An 18107-nucleotide genomic window follows, 5' to 3' on the forward strand; every position below is an offset into this window, starting at 1 on the left:
ATGCAAAGAAGCTGAAGAAACAGTGGACCACCTAGTAAGCTGTTGCAAGAAGATTGTACAGACTGGCTACAAGCAGCGGCATAACAAAGTAGCAACAATGGTGCATTGGAAGATCTGCAAAAAATATCATTTGCCTGTAAGCAAAAACTGGTGGGATCATAAAATAGAGAAAGTCATAGAAAATGATAAAATTAAACTGCTCTGGGACTTCAGAATTCAAACAGACAAGCACCTGCAACATAACACCCCAGACTTAACAATTGTCAATAAGAAAGACAAAAAAGTCTGGATAGTGGACATGGCAGTGCCTGGAGACAGCGGAATAGACGAGAAAGAACTGGAGAAGATAACAAAATACAAAAACCTACAAATAGAAATAGAAAGACTGTGGCAAAAGCAAGCAAGGGTAGTACCAATAGTCATAGGCACCTTGGGTGCAATCCCAAAACAACTGCAGCACCACTTGAACACCATTGGCATTGACAAATTTGCCATTAGTCAATTGCAAAAGGTGGCCTTACTAGGAACTGCTTCCATCCTGCGACGATACCTGTAATACCATCAAACATCCATATCTGCCTATCCCAGGTCCTGGGTAAGGACTCGATAGGTAGACAAAATGCCAGATCCAGTCTGAACATCTGGCTGACTGTGCGATGATCCATCATCATCATCATCATCATCATCATCATAATGGAGCATCTAGTCTACAGATGCTTTTCATCTGTATGGTTTCAACCCAGGGCATATTCCCTTTGCTCTTGTCAGATTACTGATCCAGAGACAAATTTCCCAATGGAGTTGTGAGCCAATGTGAAAAAGCCATATGACTTACCATGAGCCCCACCCCCTCTGAAGCCAGAAGTAATTATTTCCATGCAATTATCAGACTCTCATGACTCACCCAACCTCCAATTGCTTCTCAATAGCTACCAGAAAAAGCATTCTTTTAAAAAGGCATAAATCTGAAATAATTCCAGGTTTCCATTCAGGGCACGGGCAGAAGGAAAACAGGACTCTTAAATAATCATTTGATCCAGGGCACATTTATTTCCAATCTTTTCATTCTATGCTAATGGGATGAATAGCAATCATGCATCTGTAGGTGGTCACAGTGGGACCTCTGACACCTGATGGTGATGTTGGTCCTGGTTTTATTTCTTTTACCACCCATAGTGTGCAAATTTGCTGCAGAGATGTGCTCTAAAAATGATCCTCTTCCTGTTCGACATGACTGGCAGCAACCAGGAGATCTCCTCCTTGGTGGAATGTCCTCACAGATAATTTATATTTCCTATCCACTTACCTTCAGGAAACATCCATCAAAAGAGCTGGAATCGGATTTTCCCATGTAAGGATTTCACCTCCCCCCCCCTTTTTTTTTTGCTGTTAGGACTTTGAAAAGAAGGTGCCCAAATGGTTTGTCATACTCAATTTTACTGAATCAGAATGATCTACTCTGAGTTGCATCTAGTTTAATGAAAAGGAGGACTAGGGGTGATATGATAGCAGTCTTCCAATAGCTAAGGGACTGCCAAAAGGAAAAAGAAGGTCAAACTATTATTCATAGCAATGGATGGAAACTAACCAAGGAGAGAGCCAATCTAGAACTAAGGAAAAATTTCCTGACAGTAAGAACAATTAACCAGTGGAACGACTTGCCTCCAGAAGTTGTGGGTGCTCCAACCCTCGAAGTTTTTAAGAAGAGATTGGACAATCATGTGTCTGAAATGGTATAGGATTTCCTGCTTGAACAGGGTGTTGGACTAGAAGACCTTTAAGGTCCCTTCCAACTCTGTTATTCTTAGTGAGAATGTCTTCACATGAGCCCATTATCTGTTTTAATGACTAAAGGTTGTGCTTGGCTTGACTTGTTATGTTATCTAGGTTTGCACCTCAATTGTTTTCCTGAGCCTCCAAGTTCACTTTTATCCTAGATTAGGTGAAAATATAAGAATCAGAATGATGTAGTAGTTATGGCACTGGATTAGAAACTGAGAAACTGTGAGTTCTAATATTGCCTTAGACGTGAAGTTAGCTGGGTGATTTTGGATCAAATCCTCTCTATCAGCCCTACGAAGAAAGCAAAGGAAAATAATTTTTAAATAACGTTGCCTGGAAAACTGCACAAGGTGTCCCTCTGGCCACCAGGCGTATAAAATGACATGAAGATAACTAAGAAAAAATAAATAAATAAAGGTGGAAAGGTAGTATTTGTTTATAGTTTGTCTGTGGTTCATTATTCTTTTAAAAGAGAAATATAACCATGGCCACTGATTTTACTAAAAGTTTTACTAAAACATTTGAAATGTTTTCAAATCATGCCTTCTGTTGAAGAATATTTTCACACAGCTTTAAAGAGTTTTTATCTATCTTTCTATCTATCTCTCTCTTTGAGCATTTTTTTCCCTACATTTGGTGGTATGAATTTGAGATTTAAATGTAGATCATCCATTCCTTACAGAAAAATTTGAAAGACTTCCCAATCCCAGGTTTTATATTCATTATATAAGTTGTTTTTATATACAATATATGAATCATTCTCATGATGGAGAAGAATACTTTGTGTCTGGCTGCATGTACAAAATCCAGAAGTTGTGGGTGTTCCAACACTGGAGGTTTTTAAGAAAAAAATTGGACAGACATTTGCCTGAAATTGTGTAGCGTTTTCTGCCTGGGGTGGGAGGGTGTGTGTGGATTAGAAGACCTCCAACGTGCTTTTCAATTCTGTTATTCTGTTATTCCCTCTTTCAAACAGTGATGAAAAACTATGACTGTTGCTTGCAATGAATCTGAGTCAGGATTGCAGCATTTTCCTTTTAATGTTAGTCTATGATGGGACAATTTGCTTCTCACTTTATTGGCAGCATGGTGACTAAGTTCTACCAACATATCCTGGCCTTGGCATTTGCCATAAATGAAATAAACGAGGATTCCAAGATCTTACCCAATATCACGCTTGGATTCCATATCTGTGATAGCTACAATGATGCAATGATGACCTATCGGACCACTCTAGACCTTCTTTTCAAGATGCACAGTCTTTTACCTAATTATGAATGTGATTCTGGGAAAAAGCTTATTGCTGTTATTGGCGGACTTGGTTCCGTTGTCTCATTCCATATGGCAAACCTTTTAAGTCTTTATAAGATCCCACAGGTAAGATCTGCTCACAGAATAATGGAGAAGTTTATAAATTATAATCGTTTTTCTTCTTACTTTGATTTTGCAGGTCAGAAATGCATTAGAGATAAACAGCAATGTTTCCCCAAGGTGGAAAAGGGATAGGAGATTAAGAATAAAATTGTGTCAGGATAGAGCTGCCAAGGCACTTTGAAGGTCTTCTAGTCCAGCCCCCTGCTCAAGCAAGAGACCCTATAAAACAGTGTTTCCCAAACTTGAGAACTTTGAGACCGTTGGACTTCAACTCCCAGAATTCTGCAGACATGTATCTCTGGCTGAGAAATTCTGGGAGTTGAAGTCCAACGGTCTCAAAGTTCTCAAGTTTGGGAAACACTGCTATAAAATTTGAGACAAGTGGCTGTCCAGTCTCTCCTTAAAAACCTCCAATGATGAAGCACCCACCACTTCTGAAGGCAAGCTGTTCCAATGGTTAATTGTTCTCACTATTAGGAAGTTTGTCCTTCATTCCCGGTTGCTTCTCTCCTTGATTAGTTTCCATGCATTGTTTCTTGTCTTGCCTTCTGGTGCTTTGGAGAATACGTTAACCCCCTCTTCTTTGTGGTAGCCCCTCAAATACTGGAATACTGCTATCAAGTCATCCCTAGTCCTTCTTTTTTTTAGACTGGCCATACCCAAACTCTGCAACCTTTCTTCATATGTTTTAGTTTCTAGGCCTTTACTCACCTTAATTGTCCTTCCCTGCACTTTTTCCAATTAACTACTTTTAGTATACCTTTTTGCAAGATACTTGTTCCAGAAAATCATATTTTTATTTTATTTTATTTTATTTTATTAAAAGTTTTACAAATTACAATATAAACCCACCCATTCCCTCCTCCCTCCCCCACTTCCCAGAGCTGATTACAGGGTAACAAATAAACAAACATACTCTAGCTAACATAAACCAACTAAACTATCAATCAAAACCATAATGCACTTTAACTCTTTCTCAAAACAAATATTAACAAATTAAAACAAAAATAATAATACCATTAATACTATTAATAATTATCTAAAATCTATTCAAAAGCAAGATAATACTTTTCAGTTTCATACTTCTTCTGAATATAATCAATCCATCTTCTCCAAACCATAATATATCTTTCTTGTGAATGATCCTTCAAATAGGTGGAGATTTTCGCCATTTCTGCTAAATTAGACTCTTTAAGTATCCATTCTTCCAAAGTAGGCAATAAGTTTTTCTTCCAATATTGCCCCACCAATAATCTTGCAGCAGTTATGAAGTTCAACATCAAATTAGTTTCTTTAACATCCAAATCTACAATAGTATCCAACAAAAATAATTGCGGAATAAACTTTATCTTTTTCTTAAAAATCTTTTGAATATTCCACCAAATCTTAATCCAAAAAGCTTTAATATCTTTACAAGTCCACGAAATATGAAAATAAGTTGCATCTAAATTTCCACATCTCCAACATTTGGGCTGTAATTTTGGATACATGCGGGACAACTTTTGGGGATCCAAATGCCATCTATAAAACATTTTATAAAAATTTCTCTTAAATTTTGTGCTTGAGTAAATTTTACATTTCTAACCCAAATTGTCTCCCATGTATCCAATAAAATTGGCTCTTGGATATTTTGCGCCCATTTAATCATACAATCTTTAACTAACTCCGTTTCAGAGTCCAATTCTATTAAAGCATTATCAATTCTTTTTATATGAAATCGACTTTGATCTTTAATCTGTTTTACCAAATTCACATCCTCTAAAGTAATACCAACCTTTTTATCTATATTCCACCTCATATATTTTTTTAACATGCAGAAACATTCAAACAAAAAGAAAATAGATGTTTACCTTGTGGGTTTATGCAGACAAAGATACTTTTTTTTTACTCTGACACGTATAAAAATTTTCTCGCATGCAGATTTATTTATACATTCCTTCCAGCCAGTTTCTAAAAAAACTACTTTTTTTTAGCTTACTTATGGCTCCTTTGCTCAAGAGGAGAGCCATATTACACCATCCCAAGCTCTATACCGTATGGTTCCAAATGAAGCCAGTCAGTATAGGGGAATTATCCAGTTACTTCACCATTTCGGGTGGACATGGATTGGGTTCTTCATCACTGATGATGACAGTGGAGAACATTTCATACAGATGTTAGAACCCCTGCTTTCCCAGAATGGAATCTGTTCAGCATTCACAACAAAAATCCCAAAAGCAGAGTTGGATGATATCTTCAGTGTTAACAGGAAAGTCTGGAATATTTATCTACCGATGACTAATGTCAATGTTAATACAATTGTTGTTTATGGAGAAAACTTGTCCATGATATTGCTGAGCAATTTTATGCTTCAAGCAACTCATGATAATTCAGATATATTCTTTCAAAGGGTATGGGTTATGACTGCCCAGATTGATTTTGGGATGACAAGAATTCAGATGGGCTCAGATTTGCAAGTGTTTCAAGGAGCCATTTCTTTTACTGTTCACTCCCATCAACTGCCCAAGTTCCAGAAATTTCTTCTGGCCCTAGACCCATGTCAGGCTGAAGGAAATAATTTTCTGGATGTCTTCCTGGAGCAAGCTTTTAACTGTTTATTTCAATGTCCAAAGAAGATGGAAGTCACAGAAGTATGTTCTTGGGAAGAGAGCTTGAAAAAACTTCCTGGATCTCTGTTCGAAATGCACATGACTGGTCATAGCTATAGCATCTACAATGCGGTCTATGCTATAGCACATGCTTTACATTCCATGGAGTTATTTAGATCCAAACTCACATCAAAGAGTGGTATGAAAAGGACCAAACTTCAAAGTCTTCAGCCTTGGCAGGTAATGGCTGTGCGTTTCTCTTTCCCTCATAAAAAGATTAGTAGAGACTCATATATCATCCATATTATCTCTTTAATGAGCGATTAAAGTCGTATGTCTAGTCTAGTGAAAAGAAGGACTAGGAGAAACACGATAGTAATATTCCACTATTTGAGGGGCCACCACAAAGAAGAGGAGGTCAACCTCTCCAAAGCACTAGAAGGCAGGACAGGAAGCAATGGTTGGAAACTAATCAAGGAGAGAAGCAACCTGAAAACTAAGGAGAAATTACCTGACATTGAGAACAATTAATCAGTGGAATATTACTTTTGGAAGTTGTGGGTGCTCCATCACTGGAAGCTTTTAAGAAGAGACTGGACAGACACTTGTCTAGAATGATATAGGGTCTTCTGCTTAAGCAGGGGGTTGGACTAGAAGACCTCCAAGGTTTGTTCCAATTCTGTAATTCTGTTGTTCTCTATGATGCACTGAAGAACAATTATAATACAGGATACAGGAGGATCTAGACCAGCGGTTCTTAACCTTTGTGTGACGGCGACCCCGTCACACAAAGGTTATGCGCATGCGCGGCGGCGGCGCGCATGGGGGCGGGGCCCCACGCGCGGCGCGCATGCGCGGCGCCGCCCCCCCGCGTGCGGCGTGCATGGGGGCGGGCCTCCGCGCGCGGCGCGCATGCGCAGTGGCGCCCCCCGCGTGCGGCGCGCATGGGGGCGGGGCTCCCGCGCGTGGCGCGCATGCGCGGCGGCGTTCCCGGAGGCGCGCCGCCGCCCTTATCGGGACGTGACACTCCGCCGTCCACACAGCGCAAGGTTATATGTGCGCATAGCAGCGCAGGGAGCGGAGCAGGCGCGCAATTCGGTGGCGGAAGGCCCCGCACGCGCGGCCGTAGCCATGTTGTTCCAGGCGCGACTCACTCCCACTGCCAAGGAGGAGCACGGCTGCGGCGTATCGGCATGGGGCGGGCCTCCGCAGCGGCGATAGACGCGCGTATGAGGGGCGCAGAAGGGAGTGGCGCCCCCCGTGCGTGGCGGCGGCGCATAGTGGGGCGGTGGGCTCCCCGTCGGCGTGGGCGCGCAATAGCGCGGGCGAGCGTATACCCGAGAGGAGAGGCGCGGCGCGCAAGGCCCCCACGCGCAGCGAGCAATAGCGAGCGTAGTGGCCCCCCCCCGGAAGGCAGCGAGCGCCGCCGCCGAGGCCCGAGCCCCAGAACGCGCAGTGCGCATAGCGTGGCGCGAAGAGAGCAAGCCGGTCTGTGCCCCCACGGAATGGCGCAGCCGCGCCCCCGAAGGTAGGTGACAAAAATAGTCGGATCTAGCGCCACAGCTTGGACGTACCCCATAAAAGAGGTCAGAAGATCCTGCAGCCGCCAACTTTGGGTCGTCGCCCTATGTTGAGAGACCGCACGGTGATCTATTTGTTAGTTTCTAGACAGAGCTTGAAACAACTGGGTGCAATGAATTCAATGGTGAAAAAGTAAGGTTCTACATTAGGCAAGAAAAACCAAATGTACAGGTATATTAATAGGGAAGTATTCGCTCATAGTAAGTAACTGTGAGAGGGATCTCGAGTCCTAGTGGACTAAATCATTTAAAATATGAGCCAGGCCGTGTGCTGCAGATGCCAAAAAAAGCCAACACAGTGCTAGGGTGCATTAACAGAGGGATAGAATCAGATCACGTGAAGTATTAATACCACTTTAACAATGCCTTGGTAAGGCCCACTTGGAATACTGCATCCAGTTTTTGGTCACCCACGATGTAAAAAAGTGTTTGAGAATCTAGAAAAGAGCACAGAGAAGAGCAACAAAGATGATTAGGGGACTGGAGGCTAAGATATAAGGAACGGTTTTTGCTGGATATTGGTATGTCCTAGTTTAACAAAGGAAGGATGAGGGGGACATGATGCAGTGTTCCAATATCTCAGGGGCTGCCACAAAGAAGAGGGAGTCAAGCTATTCTCCAAAGCACCTGAAGGCAGGACAAGAAGCAACGGATGGAAACTAATCAAGGAGAGAAGCAACCTAGAACTAAGGAGAAACTTCCTGACAGTTAAGAACAATTAATCAGTGGAACAATCTGCCTCCAGAAGCGGTGAATGCTCTAACACTGGAAGTTTTTAAGAAGAGACTGGACAGCCATTTGTCTGAAATGGTATAGGGTTTCCTGCCTGAGCATGGGGGTTGGACTAGATCAGTGGTCTCAACTGTGGGTCGGGACCCCATTTGGGGTTGCCGACCATTTCACGGGGGTCGCCAAACAACGCAGTCCGCCATTTTTTCCCCTTTTCCTTAGCTGTGCTACTCCCTTTTATTCTATTGGCTTTTGAAAGCCAATAGAATAGACTCTCTTGAATAGAGTCTAATTCTATTGGCTTTCAAAAGCCAATAGGAATTGTCCAGGCTGTCTCTGCCCTGCTGAGCCCGCCAAAAGTCCCATTCTGCAAACGGTGCTGCACCAGTTGAGTAGTCCTCGACTTACGACCGGTTGAGTAGTCCTCGACTTACGACCGGTTGGGGGTCGCGGTATTAAAAAGGTTGAGAACCACTGGACTAGATGGCCTCCAAGGTCCCTTCCAACTTTATTAATAGTAATAATAATAATAATAATAATAATAATAATAATAATAATAATAATAATAATAGAAATAGAAAGACTGTGGCAAAAGCAAGCAAGGGTAGTACCAATAGTAATAGGCTCCTTGGGTGCAATCCCAAAACAACTGGAGCACCACTTGAACACCATTGGCATTGACAAATTCGCTATTAGTCAATTGCAAAAGGCGGCCTTACTAGGAACTGCTTCCATCCTGCGACGATATCTGTAATACCATCAAACATCCACATCTGCCTATCCCAGGTCCTGGGTAAGGACTCGATAGGTAGACAAAATGCCAAATCCAGTCTGAACATCTGGCTGACTGTGCGATGATCCATAATAATAATAATAATAATAATCTTTTTCCTTCATATGGGAAACATGACTTATGTCAGGTGGCGGGAAATGCTTTATTTAAAAAAAAACATTTGGATATTGTAAAAGATCTATAGTTTAGAGTTCTGAAAAGTTGATACTGCTACTCTTTCTCTGTTACTGTTGTTCCACATTGGAAAACTTCAAAATGAGCCTCCACCATCCCTTCACACTCTCTCATTCTGTATTCTGAAGTGTCCGTGTGTGCAAATATCTTTAGAGTGATGTAATGTCAACCAGTATTAACTATCTTACTGTCTATGGAGATTCTCAGTCATCCAGGTCATAGTTATCCCAAAGATGCTTTTTCATAAGGCAACTGGACTTTCTTGATTTTGTTTGAAGACGTTACACTTCTCATCCAAGAAGCTTCTTCTGACTGGATAGTGGGGAATGGAAGGATTTACACTCCTTACAAACAGCTGGTCCTTTGCATTCTTTTAGCGTCCATCTATGTCAAAACTGAGCAGCCCTCTCTCAACAGAGGGGGAGGGATAAGACATCATCTGTCTCCAGTCTACAACACAGTCCTTTCAACAGTTCTACACACATTTGCACTACTCAGGTGACCCTGAAGACACAGATAAGCCTCCAGGTAGCACTAAGGACTCCCTAAAAGAAGGCAAATGAACAGCTGTCTGCAGGAGTATAAATCCTTCCCTTCCCACTATCCAGTCAGAATTGAAGCTTCTTGGATGAGAAGCAAAACATCTTCAAAGAAAAACAAAAAAGTCCAGTTGCCTCATGAAAAAGCATCTTTGGGATAACCATCTTATTATTAATTAATACATACCTGTATTTCCACTGATAGAGAACAAATATAGAGAACTACTTGTTGGGAACCCTGTAGCTGCACTTTTTGGTTCTTGTTTACTTGAGTGTGGAAATATGCTATGGTCTAGTGCATACAAGCCTGAAATAGTACAAAGTCTAAGATAAGCTCTCTGAAGTTGTAAGTTGGAGAAAATTCAGAGAAGAGGAACTGAGATGTTCAAAGGCCCGGAGACTAAAACATATGAAGAATGGCAGCAGGATTTGGGTTTGGCTAGTCTAAAGAAAAGAAAAAATGGGGGTGATATGATAGCAGTATTACAGTATTTGAGAGGCTGCCACAAAGAAGAGGGGGTCAAATGGTTCTCTAAAGCACCAGAAACCAGGACAAGAAACAATGTCTGGAAATTGATCAAAGAGAGAAGCAACCTGAAATTAACGAGAAACTTCCTAACAGTGAGGACAATTAATCAGTAGCTTGCCTTCAGAAATCATGGTTGCTCCATCTATGGAGGTTTTAAAGAAGAGATTGGACAGTGACTTGTCTGAGATGGTATAGGTTTTCCTGCTTTAGTGGGGGTCTGGACTAGAAGACCTCCAAGATCCCTTCCAGTTTCTATTCTATTCTATTCTATTCTATTCTGTTCTGTTCTGTTCTGTTCTGTTCTGTTCTGCTCTGCTCTGCTCTACTCTACTCTACTCTACTCTACTCTACTCTACTCTACTCTACTCTACTCTATTCTACTCTACTCTATTCTATTCTATTCTATTCTATTCTATTCTATTCTATTCTATTCTATTCTATTTTACAAACTACAGTCCCTTTGTACTTGTGATTTATGTCCTCTCATCATTTTCTGCATCTTTAATCATTCTCTTCGTCCTCAACCAATAAAGTTAGCCCAGCTAACAAGTATCATTATCAACTGATCTGTATTTTTGTCTATCTATCTCTATCTTTTTAAAAATTATCTGTCTGTCTCTCTGTCTGTCTAACATGGTTATTGGTCTGTTATGTCTCTTGAGAAGTTGCACATGGTAGACTGAATATTCATGCACTGCACAAAAAGAAGGAGATGTGTTCAGAAAAATTCCAATCAATTTTCAGTGTGTGTTGTTTTCCTCTCTCTCTGTCTCCCTCTGTATGTTGGATGTAGCTCCATCTAGTTCTTCAATCTATTGTGTTCAACAATTCTGCTGGGGAAACAGTGTTCTTCAATGGAAGGAAGGAAATGGGTGGTGGATTTGATATCACAAACTTAATCACATTCCCAAATAACTCCTTCGTTAGGGTGCAAATTGGAACAGTGGATCCTGAAGGGAAAAATCTCAATATTGATGACTCATCAATTATGTGGCCCCAGCGTTATAATCAGGTATGATCTATGATTCTTTTTCAGAATATTTTTTCATCTTCAGACCTGTAACTTAACATTTGCTTTTTCTGAATGGGCTGAGCCCATCATGGATGACAATTTATTTCCATAACAATTAGTTGAGTCTGAAACCTTGTGTGTCTGTGGACAGAAGCCCTTCACCTTAGACTGTTCCCGATGGTTATCTTCAGTTCTTTACAGGACATTCAATTAATAACATCTACCCATCGTTTCCACTGTCTTTCCATTCTTCTGAATGGGCTGAGCCCATCATGGGTGACAATTTATTTCCATAACAATTAGTTGAGTCTGAAACCTTGTGTGTCTGTGGACAGAAGCCCTTCACCTTAGACTGTTCCTGATGGTTATCTTCAGTTCTTTACAGGACATTCAATTAATAACATCTACCCATCGTTTCCACTGTCTTTCCATTCTTCTGAATGGGCTGAGCCCATCATGGGTGACAATTTATTTCCATAACAATTAGTTGAGTCTGAAACCTTGTGTGTCTGTGGACAGAAGCCCTTCACCTTAGACTGTTCCTGATGGTTATCTTCAGTTCTTTACAGGACATTCAATTAATAACATCTACCCATCGTTTCCACTGTCTTTCCATTCTTCTGAATGGGCTGAGCCCATCATGGGTGACAATTTATTTCCATAAAAAATAGGTAGGTATCATTAAGTTGAGTCTGAAACCTTGTGACAATCTGTGGACAGAAGCCCTTCACCTTGGATTGTTCCTGATGGTTATCTTCAGTTCTTTAGAGGACATTCAACTAATACCATCTTTTCCATTGTCTTTCTGTTCTTCTACTTCGCTCAGCCATGTAAGTGTACTATAGGCAATCCTTGGCTAGAACCATGACTGAACCCAGCCTAGAACCACAACTGAATCCAAACTTTCTATTGCTAAGTAAGGCAGTAGTTAAGTGAGTTTTGCTTCATTTCTTGTCTCAGTTGTTAAGTGAATCACTGCAGTTGTTAACTTAGTAACATGGTTGCTAAGTGGATCTAGCTTCCCCATTGATTTCACTTTCAGAAAGTCACAAAAAGTGATCACATGATTCTAGGACCTGCAAGCATCATAAATATACACCAGTGCCAAGCATCTGAATTTTGATCCTTTGACCATGAGGATATAGTAATGAGGTCGTAAGTGTGAAAAACAGTCATAAGTCACTAGACATAAACCATTTTAACTTCAAACTAACTAAATCAATGCTTGTAAGCTAAGGACTTTTAATAAGGAAAATGTCAATAAATGGATAGAGAATTACTGAGATTCTACAACTGATGCTTAATATAACATGAAAAAGATAAATCATACCTACATAAAGTATATTAGAATAGAGTAGAACATAATATAGATCCATCAAATATATCTATGATATAAAAAGGTAGACATTTTTGAGCTTAATGCCAACATTTCCACTATTTTATTATTTATAAATGGTAATAAGGAAAAAAAGAAAACCAGAATAGAAAGCACTTTTAAAAATAATATAGATAAGTATTTAATTTCTGATTTTCCTTCTTATCCTCTAGAATTGTTTTACAGCAGTGGTTCTCAACCTGTGGGTCGGGACCCCATTTGGGGTCGAACGACCATTTCATGGGGGTCGCCAAACAATGCAGTCTGCCATTTTCCCCCTCTTTTCCTTAATTGTGCTACTCCCTTTTATTCTATTGGCTTTTGAAAGCCAATAGAATAGACTCTCTTGAATAGAGTCTAATTCTATGGGCTTTCAAAAGCCAATAGGAATTGTCCAGGCTGTCTCTGCCCTGCTGAACCTGCCAAAAGTCCCATTCTGCAAACGGTGCTGCACCAGTTGAGTAGTCCTCGACTTACGACTGGTTGAGTAGTCCTCGACTTACGACCGGTTGGGGGTCGCGGCATTAAAAAGGTTGAGAACCACTGTTTTACAGTATTTATCGGAATAAGTAAATAGTTCAACCTATTCTCCAAAGAACTGGCAGCTAGAACAAGAAGCAATGGATGGAAACTAATCAAGGAGAGAACCAACTTAGAACTAAGGAAAAATTTCCTGGCAGCTAGAACAATTAATCAGTGGAACAATTTGCCTCCAGAAGTTGTGGGTGCTCCAACACTGGAGGGTTTTAAGATATTGGACAACCATTTGTGTGGAATGGTATAGGGTCTTCTGCTTGAAGAGTTGGTTGGAGTAGATGATCTTCAAGGTCCCTTCTAACTCTGTTATTCTGTTATATTTTAGAAACCATACCCTACATGTTTCTACTTGATGATCCTATCTGTTCAAACATATCTGATTCTATGGACCAGATCCCTCCATAGTTTCTTATCTTTTATACCTTTTTTTCAGCTGTTTTATGGTCTGGCGGTGTCTGCTTTGGTAGTATCTAAATACCATGGTTTTTAGAGGCCTTGTTTCCTTTTACTGTTGCCCATTCCCACCATACTAGCCTTTTCTAGTAAGATTGATTGGGTGACATGGCCAAAATACGCAAGCAGAATTTTGTGCTTTCATTTTCCAGTGAATTAAATTTTGATTGAGTTAGAAGAAATAATTGTTATCAGCATCATCAAGGAATATCACTACTCATTTCTTCATTCTAAAAGTTTTGGATTGAGTCAATTGATTGATTGATTGATTGATTATTTATTTGCTTGAGCTCCAGATCTTTATTATCTAGATTATAAAAATAATAGCAACCCACAATGTTCCTTTATATCAACTGCTGAAGGGGGAAATGCTGTGTGAGACTGTGAATATGGCCTCATATATTTACTATCCCCATGACTACCCAGACGTCATTTCATTTGTAAATAGTAGCTGTGAAAACCTAAATTCCTTGGCTTGCTTCCCCTAAACCCATTGCTACTTCTTTCTTTCTGGTAGGTACAACCAGTTTCCATATGTTCTGAATCTTGCCCTCCAGGGTATCAGAAGAAAAAAAGAGAAAAGGATAAATTTTGCTGTTATGATTGCACACCATGCCCAGAAAGGAAGATCTCAAAGTTGAAGGGTAGGCAATGCATTATATTCAACAGCACCACCTTCTTTATTTGAGATAAAGAAGTAGCAACTGTCCCCTTGTTCTTGCATTCATGAGATCCTCTGGACTTTTCCATCCAACATCAAATCAAAAGAAAGAAAGAAAAAGAAAACCCAATGAAAAAAAATGCTCATCCTCCCATGCTTCATGCCTGTCTCCGTGATAAACTGATACATTCATTAATTCACACAGTGATAAAATCTTAAATTTATAAAACTGTGGAACTGGATGGGACCATAATGTTGATATAATGCTACCCTCTGGAGTATGCAATACAATCAATGAAAGCAACTTCTCCAGCAATGGAGAACCCCATAACATTATAGACAGATCCTTCCATTGTTGAATAGATATGTTTCTCCTTATATTTATATAAAATCTAGAAAGCTGTAACTTATAACCAGGGTTTTTGGTCCTAGTTCCAACTTTTGACTACCATATATTCTGGCGTATAAGGCGACTGGGCGTATAAGACGACCCCCAACTTTTGAGAACATTTTCAGGGTTTAGAAAGTTATACGCCAGAAAATACAGTATAATATTGAATTTCTGTTTATAGATGAGCACAATAGGAGCTCCATTCCTTTGCTGCTAGAAAGCTTTGTCCTGTTGGTGCTTATTTCTGTAAAAAAAATAGGGCTGGCCACTAGGGGGCAGATTGGTTTTAAATTCAGAGAACAGCTACCCGTATATTCCTGCGTATAAGACGACCCCTGACTTTTGAGAAGATTTTCAGGGTTTAGAAAGTCGTCTTATACGCCAGAAAATACGGTATTTTTTTATGCCTCCCTTTTATTTATCTGAGCACAGAAAGCATGTTTTCCCTTAAGTCTTTTCCCTTCCCTCAGGTTAAATTTCTCATATGTCATGTCCTCAAGTCCCTGTATCAGCCTGAGGGCTTTCAACATCTTTTGGGAAATTTGGGGTCCAGAATAATGCATAATACACTGGGTGTGGTCTCACCAGTGCCAAGAAAAGGGGAATAAACTGATAAAGAATAAAGAATAGTATTTAGAATGCTTGCAAGAAAAATAATTATCAAAGAGCAAAGTATTCTTCAAGCTGGATGAAAGGACATGAAATGTTGAGATGGAATTCAGTGACAACAAATGTCAGTATTGAAAAATATTGAGGCATATGCCCGGATGGAGATTTCTATTAAAGAACCTTCATTTCTTCAAGGCCCAGTTCAGCTGTACAGCAATAGAAAAATTAAGAATTTACTATGAAGGGAAAAGGTTGAAAGTTTTCAAATACAACAAATGATAAATTACTATATTAGATTTCATAACAAGAACAAGAGAACAGGCAATATTAGCAGTAGGAAATCTTCTTTGGTGCTGGCTTTTCAAGAATATCGTGTATTCTTCAGAATGTTGTATATTGATCCTTAAACAGGATGTTTTCATTTCTTTTTTTAATCTGTTTATATTTCATTCAAGAAAAAATTAAAACTCCAAAGAACCCAAAAGAGACAAAAAGGGGAAAAAACCCCACAAAACAACAAGACATTAAAAAAGAAAAAAGGTATACATATATTATCCCCCCTAACTGAATACTGATTAATACATTACTTCAATATATAAATATATAAAACATACAAGGAACGGTTGCTGGAATTGGGTATATTTAGTTTAATGAAGAGAAGGACGAGGGGGGACATGATAGCAGTATTCCAATATCTCAGGGGCTGCCACAGAGACGAGGGAATCAAGCTATTCTCCAAAGCGCCTGAAGGCAGGACAAGAAGCAAGGGATGGAGACTCATCAAGGAGAGAAGCAACCTAGAACTAAGGAGAAACTTCCTGACAGTCAGAACAATTAACCAGTGGAACAACCTGCCTCCAGAAGCGGTGAATGCGCCAACACTGGAAGTTTTTAAGAGGAAACTGGACAGCCATTTGTCCGAAATGGTGTAGGGTTTCCTGCCTGAGCAGGGGGTTGGACTCGATGACTCCAAGGTCCCTTCCAACCTCCTGCTCCTCCTCCTCCTCCTCCTCATTATTATTATTATTATTATTATTATTATTATTATTATTATTATTATTATTTCTCACACCTTGTGAAACAGCCCCCCCATTTTTACATTAGTAAATCTATCTGCAAGTTATTGACCTGTCTTCTATATATTACATTAGGGATAACATATTTAACAGAAAAAATAATAACAATAAAACAACACAAGATTAAAATTTCAAAACTTTCTATCAACAAACTGTTATTGTAATCCACTCATAGAAAGTTTATCTATCCTCAATCATCCTGAAAAATTATAAATAATTTGTCCTGTATAAAATACCCATGTTTCTTTCTTAATGCCATATCTTATCACTTGTTGTCTAATTAACTATAATAGATTCAGTCTCCACAGTAAGCCTATCTTCCCATCAATGTCCAAATAGAAGTGGTTTCCAATTAGATGTAATAAATCCATTCTTTTCTTTTCCTTTTCAGATACGATTGATTGTATTGAATGCCCAGAAGATCAGTATGCTACCAAGAACAGGGATGGATGCATCCCCAAAACAATAAGCTTTCTTTCTTATGAGGAACCTTTAGGAATCAGTTTAATGTCAGTGGCAGTTTCCTTTTCTTTGATAACAGTGTTGGTGTTGGGAACATTCATTAAGCACAGAGATACCCCTATTGTCAAAGCCAACAACCGGGATCTCACCTACATTCTTCTTATCTCCCTTCTTCTTTGCTTCTTGTCTTCTTTGCTCTTTATTGGACAGCCAAGGGAAGCAACTTGCTTTCTCCGACAATCTGTTTTTGGCATCATATTCTCTGTGGCTATTTCTTCTGTACTGGCCAAAACTATCACTGTGGTGGTAGCATTTATGGCCACCAAACCAGGATCCAAGATGAGGACATATATGGGAAAAAGATTGTCAAGCTCTATTGTCATTTCCTGCTCTCTGGTTCAAGTAGTTACTTGTATTGTCTGGGTGACAACCTCACCTCCATTCCCAAATTTAGATATGTACTCAGTCCCTGGAGAAATTGTAGTAGAATGTAATGAAGGAACCACCATTCTGTTTTATCTTGTCTTGGGTTACATGGGATTCCTATCCTTTATCAGCTTTACAGTGGCTTTCCTAGCCAGGAAGTTGCCAGATACTTTCAATGAAGCCAAGTTCATCACTTTTAGTATGTTGGTGTTTTGTAGCGTTTGGTTGTCTTTTGTTCCAACCTATTTGAGCACCAAAGGAAAGTATATGGTAGCTGTGGAGATCTTCTCCATCTTAACTTCCAGTGCTGGGTTATTGGGTTGTATCTTTTCGCCCAAATGCTACATCATTCTTCTAAAGTCTGAACTAAACAGCAAGGGACAATTGATAAGAAGAAAAAGATGAGGAGTCTCTTATTATCATATAACAATGGCCTACATTTGTATACTAAAGTGGGATTATTTCTGAATTTATATGAAATTATATAGGGCAGAATGCCTACTCAACTAATTATTATTTGCACCAATCAACTTAAAGATATTCAGTTATTCATACCAATATTGTGGCAAATTTATTTGAATTTGGAATGAAAAATAAAATTTGGAATAAACTGTTGATTTATTTATCATTCATGTAGTGTCTAAATGCCATTGGAGCATTCATTGGGAACAATTGCTCTCTACTGTTGCCATATCACTCATATTTTCCAGAAACTAAACTTAAAGGACACTCTTTTTGCTTGTTTTAAGGCAGCTATGAAGATTGAGTAGCCCGTTCAATCTTTAAACTAAACAAATCCACATTGCATTGACCTGTAGCAATACATTTTGGGCAAAATATGTCCACAACTGCTTCTCAAATACTTGCTGCTGACTCATCAAAGCAGCTGCATCTTTTTTCAAGATCAGGCAGCTGCTTTAAAGAGTTGCAGATAGCTGCCATTTTGAACTGAACCTGAAGTCCAACTTAGATTTATTAATAATTAATGTAATTGGAGGACCATTTTTTGAAACATAG

General features: G+C 39.5%; 1 protein-coding gene across 1 annotated transcript; it reads left to right on the forward strand.

Annotated features, from left to right (window-relative positions):
* The first annotated feature begins 5192 nt into the window (after positions 1-5192).
* On the forward strand, positions 5193-17495 carry LOC120318908 (vomeronasal type-2 receptor 26-like). The gene is made up of 4 exons (XM_039367060.1): positions 5193-5984; positions 10882-11100; positions 13983-14109; positions 16594-17495. The coding sequence occupies exons 1-4, from the start codon at positions 5193-5195 to the stop codon at positions 17493-17495; spliced, it is 2040 nt and encodes a 679-aa protein (XP_039222994.1).
* Positions 17496-18107: the final 612 nt, after the last annotated feature.

This window comes from Crotalus tigris, unplaced genomic scaffold, assembly GCF_016545835.1.
Source record: "Crotalus tigris isolate CLP2741 ecotype Arizona unplaced genomic scaffold, ASM1654583v1 scf7180000020524.2783371122:307494, whole genome shotgun sequence".
Lineage (NCBI taxonomy): Eukaryota > Metazoa > Chordata > Lepidosauria > Squamata > Viperidae > Crotalus > Crotalus tigris.